Source organism: Nyctereutes procyonoides, unplaced genomic scaffold (genome assembly GCF_905146905.1).
Source record: "Nyctereutes procyonoides isolate TBG_1078 unplaced genomic scaffold, NYPRO_anot_genome, whole genome shotgun sequence".
Taxonomy (NCBI): domain Eukaryota; kingdom Metazoa; phylum Chordata; class Mammalia; order Carnivora; family Canidae; genus Nyctereutes; species Nyctereutes procyonoides.
Window position 1 is genome coordinate 22,889,711 of NW_026575043.1, and position 17,713 is coordinate 22,907,423.

A 17,713-nucleotide genomic window follows, 5' to 3' on the forward strand; every position below is an offset into this window, starting at 1 on the left:
GACCCGCGCCCCCAGCCCGTCTCGGGCGCCCGGAGCCATAGGGGGGGGCGGCAGCCGAGCCCCGCGCCCCGCCAGCCCCGCGCCGCGCACCTCGCACCGCGCCCCGGCTCCCCCTCGCGGTGCCGCAGTCCCCGCCGCCCCGCCCCGCCCCATTACGTCACCGCGGGCCCGGCGGGGGCGCCTCCCGCGCTATAAAAGGCGGGGCGGGGGGCGGCGACTGCTCTCTGCTGCGGACTCCGCCGGCCGCGCCGCGCTCTGCTCCCCGGGCCGCGCCTCCGCCCGCCTGCAGCCCGCACCATGCGTGAGATCGTGCACATCCAGGCCGGCCAGTGCGGCAACCAGATCGGCGCCAAGGTGGGCGCGCCCGGGGGCCCAGGGTGCGGTCCCGGCGGGGCGGGGAGCGGGCGGCGGGACCTCAGGGTGCGGACCCCGCGGGGCGGGGAGCGGGCGGCGGGACCTCAGGGTGCGGATCCTAGACGAGGAGGGGGAGGGGGCGGCAGGACCTCAGGGTGCGGACCCGGCGGGGGCGGGGAGCGGGCGGGGGGCTCCGAGGGATGCGGACCCCGGCGGGGGAGTGGGAGGGGCGGCGGGAACTCAGGGTGCGGACCCCGGCAGCGGGGGAGGGGGCGGCAGGACCTCAGGGTGCGGATCCGAACGGAGGAGGGGGAGGGGGCGGCGGGACCTCAGGGTGCGGATCCTAGACGAGGAGGGGGAGGGGGCGGCAGGACCTCAGGGTGCGGACCCGGCGGGGGCGGGGAGCGGGCGGGGGGCTCCGAGGGATGCGGACCCCGGCGGGGGAGGGGGAGGGGGCGGCGGGAACTCAGGGTGCGGACCCCGGCAGGGGGGGAGGGGGCGGCAGGACCTCAGGGTGCGGATCCGAACGGAGGAGGGGGAGGGGGCGGCGGGACCTCAGGGTGCGGACCCGGCGGGGGCGGGGAGGGGGCAGCGGGACCTCAGGGTGCAGACCCCGGCAGGGGAGGGGGGAGGGGCAGCGGGGACCTCAGGGTGCGGACCCCTACAGGGGAGGGGGAGGGGCAGCGGGACCTCAGGGTGCGGACCCCTACAGGGGAGGGGGAGGGGCAGCGGGACCTCAGGGCGCGGACCCCGGCGGGGGAGGGGGAGGGGCGGCGGGACCTCAGGGCGCGGGCGGGGGCGGGGGCGGGCCGGGGCCAGGTGTGGGCGGCCGTGGGCCCCCGTGGCGCTGTGCGCGCGGCGGGGAGCGCCCCGACCTGCCCGGGCCCGCGGAGCCGCAGTGGGGCTCAACGCTCACGCTCACGGGCCCTTAGGACTCCCCGGCCGCTGCCCGGGCGCTGGGGTGGGCGAGCCGCCGCGCTGCCAGTGGCCTGGAGCGCAGCTTAATTCATGTATGTCCCTCTAAGCTTGAATGAAAAAATGCAGTGTCATTGGGGTGGCGAGCTAGAGGGACTTCTTTTTAGGTTACAAAGACCAGGATGTTCGGTGCCTTCAGGGGCGCCGCGGACGCCGAGCCCCACTGTCGCGGGCCGCTGCCCGTCGGCTGGTGGCAGGTGCGGGGCCGTGGCTCCGACCGCGGCAGGGAGGGGGGTAGGGGGGGCGAGGCCGCGGCTCTCCGAGGGCCCCGCGCTCCCCTCCGCACCCCCCCGCCTCTTCCCCCCCCCCCCCCCCCCCCGCCGCTGCACATTCACACGGAGCTGCGCCCTCCCCGAGCCCGGCTCCAGCCACCGGCCCCCGCGGGGCTGCCGCTCCCCCTCTCCCCTGCCCTCTCCCCCCCTCCTCCCTCCTCCGACCCCCGCAGGGCTGCCGCTCCCCCTCTCCTCTCCCCATCCTCCTCCCTTCTTCCCCCCCTCCCCCCCCCCCCCGCCCGGACCCTGTAGGGCTGCCGCTCCTCCCGCCCCCTGTCCTCTCCCCCCTCCCTCCTCACCCCTGCCCCCTCCCCTCTCCCCCTCCCCCCACCGGCCCCCGCGGGGACAGGGCGACTCGACCGCTGCTGTCCGAGGTCCGGGCTGCTGCCTGCAGGGCTGGGTGGGGTTTGCACCCCGAGCACGGATCCCCGAGGCAGTGGCGGGGCGGGGTCTCCGCAGCCCTCGGCCCGGCCGGCCCGCCCATCAGGGGCGGCTGTGACCTTCAGCCCTGCCAGGGGCGCCCGCCTCCCCAGCATCCGGGGCTCTCCCTGCCGGGGCTCCGCCGCGCCCCCCCTCCCGGGGCAGTGCCCCTGGCAGCCTGGGGAAGGGCCGCCGCCCTGTGCCCCGACGAGCCCCCCTGCGGCAGCCCCCGGAGCACAGGGCTGCAGCTCTAGGCCCCCCCCCCCCCCCCCCCCCCGCCCCCACGGGGCCCCTGCTCCAAGGACACGGAGCCGTCTTCCTCACTGGCATCCAGGGTGCCAGCCCCCTCCCTGACCTGTGTGTCTTTCCCCAGTTTTGGGAGGTCATCAGTGACGAGCACGGGATCGACCCCACCGGCAGTTACCATGGAGACAGCGACTTGCAGCTGGAGAGAATCAACGTGTACTACAATGAGGCTGCAGGTGATGAGCCATGCTTTCTGCCCAGTCCCCTTGCTTTGCACGCTGGGGCGACGCAGTGTCCTAGGGACAGACGGACGGCCCGGGCACAGAAAGGCTGCTGGCGTGCATTTAAAGTGTCAGCTGCTGAAAATGACCGGCACAGCCCCCCTGACTCCTGCGTGTTGGCCATGACTAAGTGGCTGCCGCTGGCTCCTCTTCTAAGGCAGAGAGACAGCTCTGTTGGCTGCCTTTTGTCTCTGGTGCTAGAATTTTCTCTAATGATGCTGCTGTGAGAGGCGCATGGAGCCCAGCCTGGGCTGTGATCCCTGTGCCCCACCCCCACCCCCACCCGTCTAAGTCCAGCTGTGTTCCCCGCAGGTAACAAATACGTGCCTCGCGCCATCCTGGTGGATCTGGAACCCGGCACCATGGACTCGGTCCGGTCCGGGCCATTTGGCCAGATCTTCAGGCCCGACAACTTCGTGTTCGGTACGTAGTCACGGTCAGGGCAACGGGCTCCAGGAGTCTCCTTCCTCAACGCCGGGCAAGTCCCGATTCTTAGCGTCGCCTGCCATGTGGTGACTGGGGGTCCACAGAGGCCTGGGTCCTGGCCTGAGCCCCCGGGGCCCTCTCCGGGCGGCTCCGGGGACAGTGTGGGCCCAAGGCGGCCTCTAGAGCCCTCCCAGCGCGCAGCGGCCTGGGACGGGTCAAGAACACAGAGCGGGACCGGCGTCCCCACAGGAGTCGGTGGGCTTCTGGTAGCATCGCAGCCCAGGGCCAGCGGGCAGCCACTTCAGGAGGCCAAAGGCCAAGGGCACAGGTTATGCCCAGAAGTGGAGGCAGCTGCTTAGGGCCCGTTTCCTCGGATCATACTGTGCCCTTGCTCCTGCCTGTTTATTGCATCAGCTGTGAACATTTGTACAGAGCTCCTACAAAACCAGTTTGGTTTTATTAAACCACCTTCCTGATAAGTTAATAATTCCACATAAACTAAACTTGTTTTTATCTCATTATGATCTCCAGTGGTTTTGAGGATCATTGATCTGTAGAAAATTTTCCATGGGTAAAAAAGGGTATATATAAGAGCAGAATCGGCAAGTCTGCAGATTAGTCTGCAGTCCAATGACAATTCAGAATTCCTAATGTTTTAGTGTCTAATATTCTCCTTTCCCCCTGGCAGGCCAGAGCGGTGCCGGGAACAACTGGGCCAAGGGCCACTACACGGAGGGCGCCGAGCTGGTGGACTCGGTGCTGGACGTGGTGAGGAAGGAGTCCGAGAGCTGTGACTGCCTGCAGGGCTTCCAGCTGACGCACTCGCTGGGCGGCGGCACGGGCTCGGGCATGGGCACGCTGCTCATCAGCAAGATCCGCGAGGAGTACCCCGACCGCATCATGAACACCTTCAGCGTCATGCCCTCGCCCAAGGTGTCGGACACGGTGGTGGAGCCCTACAACGCCACCCTGTCGGTGCACCAGCTGGTGGAGAACACCGATGAGACCTATTCCATCGACAACGAGGCCCTGTATGACATCTGCTTCCGCACCCTGAAGCTGACCACCCCCACCTACGGCGACCTCAACCACCTGGTGTCGGCCACCATGAGCGGGGTCACCACCTGCCTGCGCTTCCCGGGCCAGCTCAACGCCGACCTGCGCAAGCTGGCCGTGAACATGGTGCCCTTCCCACGCCTGCACTTCTTCATGCCCGGCTTCGCCCCGCTCACCAGCCGCGGCAGCCAGCAGTACCGGGCGCTCACGGTGCCCGAGCTCACCCAGCAGATGTTCGACTCCAAGAACATGATGGCCGCGTGCGACCCGCGCCACGGCCGCTACCTGACGGTGGCCGCTATCTTCCGCGGCCGCATGTCCATGAAGGAGGTGGACGAGCAGATGCTCAACGTGCAGAACAAGAACAGCAGCTACTTCGTCGAGTGGATCCCCAACAACGTCAAGACGGCCGTGTGCGACATCCCGCCGCGCGGCCTGAAGATGTCGGCCACCTTCATCGGCAACAGCACGGCCATCCAGGAGCTGTTCAAGCGCATCTCGGAGCAGTTCACGGCCATGTTCCGGCGCAAGGCCTTCCTGCACTGGTACACGGGCGAGGGCATGGACGAGATGGAGTTCACCGAGGCCGAGAGCAACATGAACGACCTGGTGTCCGAGTACCAGCAGTACCAGGACGCCACGGCCGACGAACAGGGGGAGTTCGAGGAGGAGGAGGGCGAGGACGAGGCCTAAGAACTTCTCAAATAAATTGTGCATCTTTAGTGACCTTCTGTTGTCCTCAATCAAGCATGGTCCTTCTATTTGTATACTATGGTGCTCCGTTTTGCCTCTGTCAGAAATTCACTGTTGGTGTAATAATGTGGAACTCCTAAAAACTACAGTATTGTCTAAGATATCTATACTAATAAAAAAGCATGTGTCCAAAACGGTGTGGTCTCTTCAGTTTCATTTCAGGCAATTTTTATTCTTTTATTTATTTTTTAACATTGTATTTATTTATTCATGAGAGGCACAGAGAGGCAGAGGAAGAAGCAAAGAAGCAGGCTCCCTGTGGGAAGCCCGATGCGGGACTCAATTCCCCAGACTGCGGGATCAGGACCTGAGCCAAAGGCAGATGCTCAATCACTGAGCCACCCAGGTACCCCTAGAGGACATTTTAATGTCATTATTTCTATTTGGGAGGAGTTTGCAGGGAGGAGTAGAAAGCATGGGAAAACAGGTGAGCTGAGGAATGACAGCAAGAGGCTCACCAACCGGTGATTCCACAGTAAGGCATCATCAAATTCCCGCGGTTCTCGGGCATTTTTACTGTAGGAAGTCTTCTACTAACTTATTGAATTCATCTGCAAAGCGCAGATGGAGGTTGTGCTTGCCTTCTGGCATCAGATGCAACCTGAAAAGAAAAAAAGCTTATGATTAATGGCATACCATTTAAAACACTTACCCTTTCTAGCATTTCATGAAAATCTGAAGTGAAAAACTGCCCCCGTCCGTTTTTTCATGATGACTATTGGGGAGGAAATGTAAGTAATATAAACTTTTCCTGAATATAGACATAAGGGTGAAAGCTGCGTGGGGAGTTTACAACCAACCTGGGGGTTGACTTAACAGAGCACACACATTGTATTTGGAATTTGGAACTGTATCATGTAACAAATGGTTTAACTTTTTTTTTTTTAAGATTTTATTTATTTATTCATGAGAGAGAGAGAGAGAGAGAGAGGCAGAGGGAGAAGCAGTTTCCACACAAGGAGCTCGATGTGGGACTCGATCCCAGATCCGGGGATCAGGACCTGAGCCATTAATCATAAACTTTTTTTCATTACCTAAATGGGGGAAAAAACTCTTTAATAAGGTTGATTTTTAAGAGAGAAGGTTTGAAAGGCAAGAAAAATATGAGGTGTCCAGACTCCACTGGATTGGAACAGGGGAGCTTCCTGGGATATCCTAGAGTGAAAGCCCAAATCAGAAAACAGCCCCTAGCGGCCCGTCCTTTAAGGTTCAAAATCCCCCTGTCATTTTTGGAGGACTGAATAAGTCTGAATACATGCCACCAGACAGAAGGCAAGTAAGTGTTCCCTGGGATGGTGAGGGCAGCTGGAGCCAGCCTCAACAACCCTTTGTTCTGCAGCTGTCACAACATGTCTTGTGGCAAACCTCACTGTGCTCCTCATAAGACTTCTTTCATAAGCTTTTGGTCAAGTGGGGCTGGTTTGCAATTTCTTTAATACAGGCAATTTTCTCTGAGTTCTATTTATTGGCTTTTTTTTTGGCTGTGAAAGTACAGAAATAAGTTTTTAAAGCTAGGATATAAGCACAAGTTCAGGCTGTTGTGTCTATGATAACAATTGGACATTAAATGGATCCTAATGAGGCAAAATGCAAGTTATTATACTAATTCTCTGACCTTTCAACAACTGGGGGTTGAGAGCTCTATGAACTTCAGCGAGCACTAGGGAGGATTTGTGGGGAGCAGGAACTGGGGAATAGCTGTCCTTGGACAATGTCAATGCCCCCGCAGCTCAACCAGGTGGGGTGTGGGCTAGAAGTACCTAGATACACATGTTAATCCACTTGAAAGAAGGATATATTGTTGCCATCTTTCTGAAGCCCTTGGGAAAGCTTGTAATGCCACTAATAATAGCCAGAACCCTCCAAATTCAATTCTAATGCTGTTCAGAGAAAAAAGGATCAGCTGCACCAGCCCCAAAGACAGGATCCCAGTTGCCCTATGCAAGGAGCAGGGTCTGCAGGGATGCTCAGGGCCTCCAGTTTTAGAAGGCAGAAAATAACCAACTGCCAAGGATATCGAAAAGTCATAGAAGGACATGTCTATGCTAAGCTGCATCCCCTAATGTGTGCTAGGCTGAACTCTGAAGCAGAGGGACCCTGACCTACCCAAGTTGGAAGTCCACTTTTTGGGTAACCAAGCTGGCTATCACATGCCCTACCCTGTTTCTACAATTTGCTCGGATTCCCAACAATGAAGGAGAGATACCAGCTGTGCCTCATTTCTTTTTAGCCCCAGTGTACCTGCACTATTCCTACGGTAATCTCTAAGTCTTAGGGAAATAAAAACTAGGTCCTCTTCGTTAACAATATGCGAGGCCTGTTTTCAGGCATTTAACCTCAGAACTGCCTGGAATGGAGATGGATGGATGGATGGATGGATGGGGCTAAAAATAAAATTGCTCTTCTCCTTGATAACGTTTTAGGGGTCATAATAAGGTCCTTACTATATCCTCATCCTTTAGGTCTGACACAGCATTCACTACACTTAAAACCTATCATGTGTTCCTCTTTGGAAAGAATCCCCCAGACAAGCATAAATATATAGCTCTCAGGGCAATGCGGCAGTGTACTGCTGATGTAGATTCTCGCCCAAGTAACAAAAGGAACTAATCACATGCTTCATGGAGGGTGGTTTTCAAACAATCACATTTTCCAAGAAAATGAGTAGCAAGTCCCCCACCATCAGACTCATGGTACAACTGGAAATGGAGGGGCCTCCGAGGGAATAAATGCAAACTGCTCTTTCCCAGGAGAGGTTCCTGCCTGCATTTGGCACCTTCAAAAAAAAAAAAAGCTTTGACTCTAGATCTTCTGAGAAGCTAAAATGTGTCTTGTCCCACTGTGTACATTCAGCGGTCACTTTACTTCTGCTTGGGAACAATCCTTCTAGGATGCTCCTTACAGATGAGGTGGCCAAGGACAAACATGCTGGCCCCATCATACTACCTCTCCCTCCTCAGTCTAACCTTCAACGGCTTGCAGATCAAGCCGTGAGAGCTACAGACTGGAGCAGGTCACAAGCAATGTGCTGTAGCTTTGGATATGATAAAACTCTAATTGCATATGAGGTTGCTAGTTATGTCTGTGTTTTTTTTAATTTTTAATATTTTATGTATTTGAGAGGGGGAGAGGGAGCACGAGCATGCACACAGGCAGGGGAGGAGCAGAGGTAGAAACAGATGCCCCCTGAGCAGGGAGCCTGATGTGGACCCTGAGATCATGACCCAAACCAAAGGCAGATGCTTAACCAAATGAGCCACCCAGGTGCACCTGTTTTTTGTTTGTTTGTTTTGTTTTTGTGTTTTTTTTTTTTAAACCAAAAAAGGCTGCTGGTTCTTTGTGCCTGGATCTCCTCCGCTATGAAACTGGACAGCCATGTGGCTACCAGGGAGGACTTGCCACTCTCAGGCATTCCCTCCAAGGCCACCCAGGCCGGGTTGCCAACAACATCCCCTTTGGATTCTTTATTCTCGGGGCACCTGGGTGGCTCCGTGAGTCAAGCATCCAAATCTTGATTTTGGCTCAGGTTGTGATCTCAGGGTTGTGAGCCTGAGGTGCCTGCTGGGCTTCACCCTGGGCATGAAACCTGCTTCGGATTCTCTCTCCATCTCCCTCTGCTCCACCTGCCCCACCTGCCCCCCAACTTGCACTCTCTCTCAAAAAAAAGAGTAATTTTTTATTCTCTGCCTCTTTCAGAAAGCCCATCTAAGAAAAGGGTAATAATGGGTAGGCCACAATCCCCTTTAAGCTGGTGAAATGGGGTAGGAGATGGCCTCCAAGCCTGCATCCTCTCCAGCAGGCTCTTTCCTGGATGATGTTTGGGAAAGGGAAGAAGATTTCTGAGAAGTTCCTTCTCTCAAATGCAACCATGACTCAAGCCTTAGAAAGAAATCAAACAGCGCCTGGGTGGCTCAATTGGTTAAGCAACTGCTTTTGGCTCAGATCATGATCCTGGGATCCAGGGGTCCTGGGATCGAGTCCTGCACCAGGCTCCCTGCTTCTCCCTCTCCCTCTGGCACTTCCCCTATTCATGCTCTTTCTCTCCCTGTCAAATAAATAAATACAATCTTTAAAAAAAGAAAGAAATCAAACTGCCTCAGAGGGTGCTCTTCTGGTAATGCCACAGCCAGGACCAGACCCCATCTGGGCCGCCAGGGTCTATCAGACTGTGGAGAAGCCAGCCTTGAAGCCCTCTGACCGGACTGAGAGCTTTGAGTCACAGCTGAATGTAACTGGAGGTGATACCACAGGGTTCAAGGCATGGGCTTTACGGGGCAGGACGCGTCCAGTCTAATCAACGTGGCATCAATGCTGGCAAGTTACTTCATCTCCCTAAGCCACACTTTTCTAGGGGGACAAGTAACAGTGTCTACCCGACATGATTATTCTAAAGACAAAATGAGATGATGCATATAAGGTGCGTCGTATGGGAACTTTGGGAACGCAGTGAGCAATAGATGTTTCCTGTTCTTTCCTTACTCCGGGTTGCACTGTACAATATGCAAAAGTCCTCGCTATGGTTCTGTGTACAGCATCGATGATCAACGCTCTGACTTGGGAGCATGACGCATTTACATTTGGCTAACACAATCCGTTTCAAGTGAAGATTCTTGAGAGAGAGTTTACAAAATGTCATAGGTAAAGTTTCTCTAGAAAGGATGAGACCCCACTCCCTCTGAAATAGAAAGGACTCAGCTCTGTAAGGACGAGGCCAATCCTGTCTGGTGTTCACCCAGTACCTGGACTGTAAGCGGGGTCTTGAGCTGACTTGCTTTCCCTTCAAGCACAGCAGCAAGCAGCTAGAGATGAGGAACTAGAAGTTCTGGGATGCGGAGAGGCAGAGAAAACGTCGTCCGGGGTAGTCAGGACGGGGCGGGGGGGCAGATTTCCCCTGCCATCCCAAGGCTGGAGTGGCCTGGAAGTGGGAGCCATGGCAGCTACCCCTCCTGCAGGGTCCACCTGCCCCCAGTAACCTGCCTCACTCTACCACTGAGCTGAAGACAATCCTGTCATCAGCAGGAACCTCTGTCACCAGGGTCAACTCATTTCTGCTCCTCCTGGGCTGCACTGGAGGCCTGAGGCCATCTAACCTCTGGTGGCCTGACTTGAAGAGCCCAGAAGTTGCAGAGGGAAGTCCTTCTTCCCTCCCATGAGTCAGACAGAGAACCTGTGGCACGTGGCCCACTGCCTAGACAGCCTCATCGCGTGTCCCCTCACTGCCAGCCTGCCGGCACACCCTCCCATAACCTACCACAGGCCAGGACCTCCGTGCAGAGTAGCTGGTACCTGTGCCCTCCCTGTTGTGTGGTTGGTTTTGAGTGTATACGTGACTGAGTCATGGATGCCCAGATATTTGGCCAAACATTGTTCTGGGCATTTCTGTGAGGGTGTTTTCTGGATGAGAGTAACATTTAAATCATTACAATTCAGTGAAGCAGATTGTCCTCCCCGATATAGGTGGGCCACAACCAATCAGGTGAAGGCCCGACCCTTCCCCAGGTAAGAGGGCATTCCTCCTGCCTGACGGCCTTCAAACTGAGACATGAGCTTTTTCTTGCCTTTAGGCTCAAACGGAAACACTGGCTATTCTGGGTTCTTAGGCCTACCATCAGCTGTCTTGGGTCTCTAGCTTGTCCACTGAAGGTCTCAGGCTTCTCAGCCTTCATAGTTGTGTGAGCCAATTCCTTATTCCATAAAGTCAACCAGCCTCCGTGTGTGTGTGTCTATTGAGCATAACTTACTGGTTCTATGTCTCTGGAGAATCCTGAGACGCCCATACTCCCACACTGACAATGGTCTGAAAGTCGGGTCAGAGGGCAGCTTGCCCCTGACCTGCTGTCAAGCTACATCCCAGCTGTCTCCTGGGACCCTGGTCACCTGCGTCTACACCACCATTCCAGCCACAGAAGTGTCAGCTACTGTGTACTGAGCTCTTACTAGATCTTAAATGTACAAATACTTCCTAATTCCTCAAAAAAACTATTTTGAAATGATGGGTATCGTCCCCATCTTACCTACAAGGAAAGAGAGGTACAGAAATATATGTGCACTGCTTACGGGCACACAGTGCCAGAGCCAGCACTCAAAGGCGGGTTTAACAGGGTCCCTGCCAGTGCTCTTACCCACTGCTGAGCGCTGCTCAGGATCCCAGCATACCAATTCTGCTCTCTTGGCAAGATTCCACCTCCCACCTCTCCCCTTCAGTTCACATTGGACCCTTGGTGCCAACTTTTTGCACACATGGACTTTGCCCCTCATTCTTTCCCACCTGATCTGGCTCTCTGGCCCCGGCCCCGGAACATGCAGTTGGACTCCACACCACACTTTTTGGGACTGAGTCACCAGTCAATGGCCCCTGTGTGCCTCTCATGTTCTCTTTCTTTCAAAGGGTACTAAGCACTTTAAAATGTACCAGACCACATCCTGGAACCGGTGCTGAGATGCTCAACAGGAGGAAAATTAAATTCATATGCTCACAGCTATTCAAAAGGACCATGTGGTCTCAAAAAGATGAGTAACTGGAAGAGGAGGCTACATCTGAGTTGCTACCTGAGGGATGAGTACACGTGGCCAGGCAATGGGAGAGGGTGGAGAAGAGGGCTGTGGAGAGGGATTCCAGGCAAGGTGCTGGTCATCTGCAGCCGGGTCTGAAACCTGGATCCTGGTCTCTGCTGGTCCTCTCATTCCTGAGATCTGAGCACCTCCATAGAAACATATGCTTGTGCACTGAATTCATGTCCCAGGAATCTATATGTTGAAGTCCTAATGCCCAGCAATTCAGAGTGAGACCGTATTTGGATAGAAGATCTTTAAGGAGGTGATTAATGAGATCATATGGGTGGGACCTAATCCCATGTGACTGGTGTCCTTATAAGAGGAGATTAGGGCACAGAGAGGAGAGATCATGCGAGGACACAGAGAGAAAAACCATCTATAAGCCAAGGAAAGGAGCCTCAGAAGAAATAACCCAGCGATACCTTGATCTCAGACTCCGAGCCTCCAGAACCATGAGGGGACGCATTTCTACTATTTAAGCCACCCAGCATGTGGTACTTGTTACAGTGGTGCTAGCTGACCAGTACTCACAGAGGGAGAACACAGGTGGCTTCACCAGCTGTGAAGTCACATCCTCTTCTGAGCTGGCCCAGCCCCACTGCCTCCTGAGGCTTGTCTACTGCAACCCCAAAGGCTGCCAACCTCTCCTTGGTGCAAACCCTCTGAAAGTGCGTGGGGCTGGCCTTGAAGAGTGATGTCCAAGAAGCAGCCGGCTACCCAAGGGGGCCGTGAGCAGCGTCAGGGCTTCGCAGTCTAGAGGGGACGGCTGGATGAGCAGGGGACGCATAGGGGTTGGGGCAGGACAAGGTGCGCTCCCCATCACTGCTAGAATCAGAGTAGCTTTTATGTTATGTATTATGTCTTGGACTTCTGCATCAGAGTCTGTTAGGAGGAAGGGTTCAGCTACCTAAAAACAAAGTCTTTAAAAACGCTGAACGGGAATGATGTTTAAGGCCTCTTCACTACCATTGTTCCTCACAAAGAGAAAAAGAGAGACAAATTAACACACACAGCAAACAGGCCTGCTAAACCACCTGAGCCTTCATTTGGCCTCCTTCTGAGGACAAAAAGGCATTAGTTTCATACGTGGTATCTATTTGTTGGTATAATCTTTGAAGGGATAAACTGTATCCTTACAGTTAATTATACACGTACCTGGCAAGGTAATGAAATACCGAGTTCAATTCAAACTTGCCACTCGACCTTGCTTTCCTGTTGCCACATGGCCTGCAGGGTCGAATCTCAGGACTTTGGTGCTCAATGAATCCACCTTCCTTTTCTGGGGTCCGAAATAAACCACCTGTGCTCTAGGTGGGTTCAGGCCCCACAAAAAGGACTCTTTTAGCAGAGGAAGCAGGTGTAAAATGCAAGCCAGTGTAAGATCATCACTGCCAATAACACTTCACCTTCCACTCATTCGTTCCAAGGAATATCTGCTCTAAGAGAATTATCTTCTGGGGCACCTGGTGGTTCAGCCGGTTAAGCATCAGCCTTTGTCTCAGGTCATGATCCTGGGATCCTGGGATCCAGCCCTGCCTCAGGCTCCCCGCTCAGGAGGGGAGTCTGCTTCTCCCTCTCCCTCCGTTCCTCTCCCCTGCTCGTGTGCTCACTTGCGCGCTCTCTCTCTCTCTCAAATAAATAAATAAATAAATAAATAAAAATAAAAAAAGAAAATGATCTTCCATAAAACAGTCTACTGAAATAATTAACATCTGAACGGGAAGGGAATATTTTTTTCCCATATTGATGTATTCTGTTGCTAGGAGATGGGTTTGGAACAGAATTCCTAAATTAAACTTCCTTGCAGACTGACTTTTATTGAACCTGGCTCTCTAAGAGAATACACTGCATTTATCATGGGCATTAGCGTGCAAAAACCTGTCATTTCTGAAGCTAGAGGACAATTAACCAGGTCGCCAAGTATATAATCCAGGCATCTTACCATCATATTAAAGTAAGAGTATGTTTATGAGAGGCAGATGTACTGTGGGGGGAAAAGTGCTATATTAGGAGGGAAAAAAAATCTAGGATTTGTCATTTGCTATCTATGCAACCTTGGGAGATTACTTAAGATCTTTCAATCTTCACTTTCTCATCTATAAATGGGGACATTTTTTTCCACAAGTTTGTTGTGAAGCATAATTACATATTGTATGTAAAATGCCTTTTAAAATATAAAATACTATACAGATCTAAAAATCATACAGGCTTATAATAATCATATTTTATTGTAGAATAAAAAGCATGTCCTTCACATTTAAAGGTTCTCCAAGAAACTTGTTTGTTGAAATTTATCATGTAATAGTATGATTAAGAAGCAATGGATGGCTGGAGCCCCTTGGTGGCTCAGCTGGTTAAGTGTCTGCCTTCAGCTTAGGTCATGATCACAGGGTCCTGGGATTGAGCCCCGCATCGGGCTCCCTGCTCAGCTGAGAGTTTGCTTCTCCCTCTCCCTCTGCCCCTCCCTCTACTCATGCTTTCTATCTCAAATAAATAAACAAACAAAATATTAAAAAAAAAAGAAGTAGTGGATGGCTTACACCAGACACAAAGATAAACTCAATATGGATTAAGGACCTACATGTGAGACCTGAAACCATAAAACTCCTAGAAGAAAGCACAGGCAGTAACTTCTCTGACATTGGACATGTCTCCTGAGGCAAGAGAAACAAAAGCAAGAATAAACTCTTGGGACTTCATCAAAATAAGAAGCTTCTTGAATGAGAGAAGATATTTGCAAATGATGTATCTGATAAAGGGCTAGTATCCAAACTACGTAAAGAATTCATAAACTCAGCATCCAAGAAGCAAATAAGCCAATTAAAAAATAGGCAGAAGACATGAGTAGACATTTTTCCACAGAAGACATCCAGATGGCCAACAGACACACGAAAAGATGCTCAACATCACTCATCCTCAGGGAAATACAAATTGGAACTACAAGGAGGTATCAGCTCACACCTGTCAGAAAGGCTAAAACTGACAACACAGGCAACAAGGGGCATTGACAAGGATGCAGAGAAAGAGAAACCCTCTTACCCTGCTGGTGGGAATGCACACTGGTGCAGCCGCTCTAGGAAACAGCATGGAGCTTGCTCAAAAAAAGTTAAAAATGGAGCTACCCTACAATCCAGTAATTACACTACTGGGTATTTACCCCAAAGAATATAAAAACACTAATTCAAAGGGATACATGCACCCCTATGTTTATAGCAGCACTATTTATAATAGTCCCATTACGGTAATAGCCCAAGTGTCCCTTGATAGATGAATAGATAGAGACGAGGTCATATATATACACAATGGAATATCAGCCATAAAAAGGATGGAATCCTGACATTTTAATGACATGGATGGAGCTGGAGAGTATAATGGTCAGTGAAAGAAGTCAGTCAGAGAAGTCAGAGAAAGATAAACACGATATGATTTCACTCATATGTGGAATTTAGGAAACATATAAGCAAAAGAAAAAAAAAGAGACAAACCAAGAAACAGACTCTTAACTACAAAGAACAAACTGAGGGGAGGCGGGTGGAAGGATGGGTGAAATAGGTGATGGGGATTTTTTTTTTTTTTTTTTTTTGGTGATGGGGATTAAGAGGACACTTATCAGGATGAGCCCCAAGTTAACATACAGAATTGTTGAGTCACTATACTGTGCACCTAAAACTAATATAATGCTGTATGTTAACTATACTGGAATTAAAGAAATTAATAATAATTTAAAAAGTAGTGGAACTGTTTCTTTTTTTAAGGATTTTATTTATTTGAGAGAGAGAGAGAGAGCAGGAGCAGGAGGGAGACGCAGAGGGAGAAGCAGACTCCCCGCTAAGTGGGAAGCCCAACACGGGGCTCGATCCTAGGACCCCAGGATCACGACCTGAGCCGAAGGCAGGTGCTTCACTGACTCAGCCACCCGGGAGCTCCCATGGAACCATTTCTGAGTCTGTTCTCCTTGCTGGATTGTGTGAGTGCTCAGGACAGGGACCAGCACTAACCATGCCAGGCAGTGCCGGCTCAAGGTGGGCATCAGAAATCAGCTCATGGGGGGAAAGGAGCAAAGGAGGGAGGCAGAGAGGAAGGGAAAGAGGGAAGGAGGAAGAGAGGGAAGGAGGGAGGATTTTCTGAAGTCATTAATAAAGCCAATTTCAAAAGAATTCCATAGAATCCCAAAGATGTCCAGAATAATGACAGCATCTCTGGGATTAATACATAGTCTCCGAAGGGGTCGAGACTCACTTAGATGCTTATTTCCCAGTATGTTTGTTAAAAAAATAAGTAAATAAAATCAGGTCACTATCCCCCCTGTCACAGCTCACTTTCTCCTCCATGGTATGCACCCATGGCATGGAAAGGAAAACTGAATTTATTCAACTTTGAATTTTCATCTTGATAGAAGTACCAGCAAAACCTGGCTTCTGCATCAGCCGAAGTATTTAAAAATTAAGTTTCTGTTCCATACAAAAATGTACGGAATTGAAGAAGAGAATTTCTGCTGACATGTATAATAAGCTGCTTCGATGCCCAAGGCTGCTTGGCAGAAACAAGAATGCGAAGAACAAGTATCTCCTGTTTCATCGACCGAGCCACCAACACGGCTTGTATACGTTGGTATTTTGTGATTCTGAATAACAGGCTTCCCATCTGATGTGTACATATTTAAGGCTGAAATAACATGAGAAGTTTACAGCAGAATTCAAAGTGGGGAAAAAAGCAGGATTCAGAGTTGAATACAGAATATAATTATATCTATGTTTTTAAAATACTAGAAAGGAGGAACACATTAATAATGCTAACAGCGGAGATATTTAAATGAGTGACAAGCAGCGGGCAATTCGTTTTCTTGTTCTGATTTCACAAATTTTCTTTCCTGGGTAGATGGTACTTTTATAACAATAAACTCATCTGAAAAATCCCCAAATTATATAAAACCGTTTTAGTTAACACTGCTTGCTGTAAATCTAAGCTGTGTGCAGTGGTACAGAACTCAGCACCTATTAACACATTTGCTCTCGCGGCAATGGCAAAGAGGTCCGTCTAAGAATTCCTTTCCTTCTGGTTCCCGTTTACCCATCAGTCAGGGCTCCCCATGCTCTGGGTTTCCCTGGGAATCCTAAACCTGTCAGTATTGTTTACTGGGAGGGTGTGGGGGGCTCAGGCTTTAAAAACCCCCAACCCCGGGGCGCCTGGGCGGATCAGTGGCTTCAGCATCTGCCTCCGGCTCAGGTCATGATCTCAGGGTCTGGGGACTGAGCCCTTATGGGGTTCCCTCCCTCTCCCTTTGACGGGCCTGTTCCTTGCTCGTGCTCTCTTACTCTCTCTCAAATACATAAATAAAATCTTAAAGAAAAAACCCCTTCACCCCCAACGTTTCCTTTCAATAGCTCCTTCAGGGACATCCTCAGCTCTGGGGGACGCACCGGAGCAGAGACTGGCAGGGACTGCACTTACCGCGACCCTTTCACGTGTTTGTGTATGAAGTCGATGTGGGGACGAGGGACCAGAGGATCCTTCTCCCCGTGCACGATTAAGGTGGGGCACTGAACCAGGGGCAGCAGGTGCTTGCAGATATTCCCTGCAAGACAAACAGCACGGAGAATCTGTTTCAGGGTGGCCAGGGCGCCAGGTGAGTCAGAGGCGTGGTGTCCTGCCTCCCCCTGGACCTCCGCGCCCCTGTCCCTAAAGAGGCGGTTTGCGGTGGATGGGCCTTGAGGGGTCTTCTAGCTCTCCCAATCGGTGGGCCTCCTTTTCTGTTTCTCAGGGTTTTTTTTTTTCTTCTTGGAAAGCTTTCCTGGTAAACAAGCAGCTTTGCCTGACTATATGCGGAATTCATGCAAAAAAAGGAAAATAAACAACAAAAAAAACCCCCACGACTCTGTATATCATGAATAGAAGTCCCCAGTTTGCAACCTGATGGTAGATGCTTGCACCTCAAAAGCATTTCCCTTGAAATAAGGTCTTTAGTGTTCCCTGGGGTCCCAGCTAGCCCTTAGGGCTTCTACACCTCACTGCAAAGTTTTAGGTTACACGTGCCAAGTAGGCCGCCCTTCATCCCTCCTGCCTCCAGGACATTCCTGACATACTCTGGAGATGGTGAGGCCCTCACCTCCTTCTGTCACAGCGCTTCTAAGTCCGAGGTGGGACAACCTGGCTTGGGTCCTGTCCTGCTCTTTCCTGCCTGGGGAATCTTGGTGGCTCTTCAGTGATGAGTTTCAGCCTCCTCTCTGGTCAAACAGGGGACAGTTACAGTTCTCTGGGGTGGCCGTGAGGCCAAAAGGAAGTGTCACAGCTATAGTTCTGGGCAGTGGGCAGGTACTCAATAAAGCAAGCTCCTTCCTCTCCTGCCTTTGCTGGACCAGACCAGCCTGCCCAGAC

At 52.3% G+C, this 17,713-nt stretch overlaps 2 protein-coding genes across 3 annotated transcripts in view; one reads left to right on the plus strand and one right to left on the minus strand.

Moving 5' to 3' along the window:
• Positions 1–225: 225 nt before the first annotated feature.
• On the plus strand, positions 226–4,920 carry TUBB2A (tubulin beta 2A class IIa). The gene is made up of 4 exons (XM_055322569.1): positions 226–354; positions 2,395–2,503; positions 2,861–2,971; positions 3,663–4,920. Exons 1-4 carry the CDS (start codon positions 298–300, stop codon positions 4,721–4,723), a joined length of 1,338 nt encoding a protein of 445 aa, XP_055178544.1. The 5' UTR covers positions 226–297; the 3' UTR covers positions 4,724–4,920.
• A 4-nt stretch (positions 4,921–4,924) lies between these two features.
• BPHL (biphenyl hydrolase like) overlaps positions 4,925–17,713 on the minus strand; it is a 37,672-nt gene continuing 24,883 nt past the window's right edge. For both annotated transcript variants that reach the window (XM_055322570.1, XM_055322571.1), the window contains exons 6-7: positions 16,790–16,913; positions 4,925–5,384 (exon numbers count right to left, since the gene is read on the minus strand). In XM_055322570.1, coding sequence (XP_055178545.1) covers positions 5,297–5,384; positions 16,790–16,913 — 212 coding nt within the window. In that variant the 3' untranslated portion in view covers positions 4,925–5,296. The remainder of the gene's footprint in view (positions 5,385–16,789; positions 16,914–17,713) is intronic.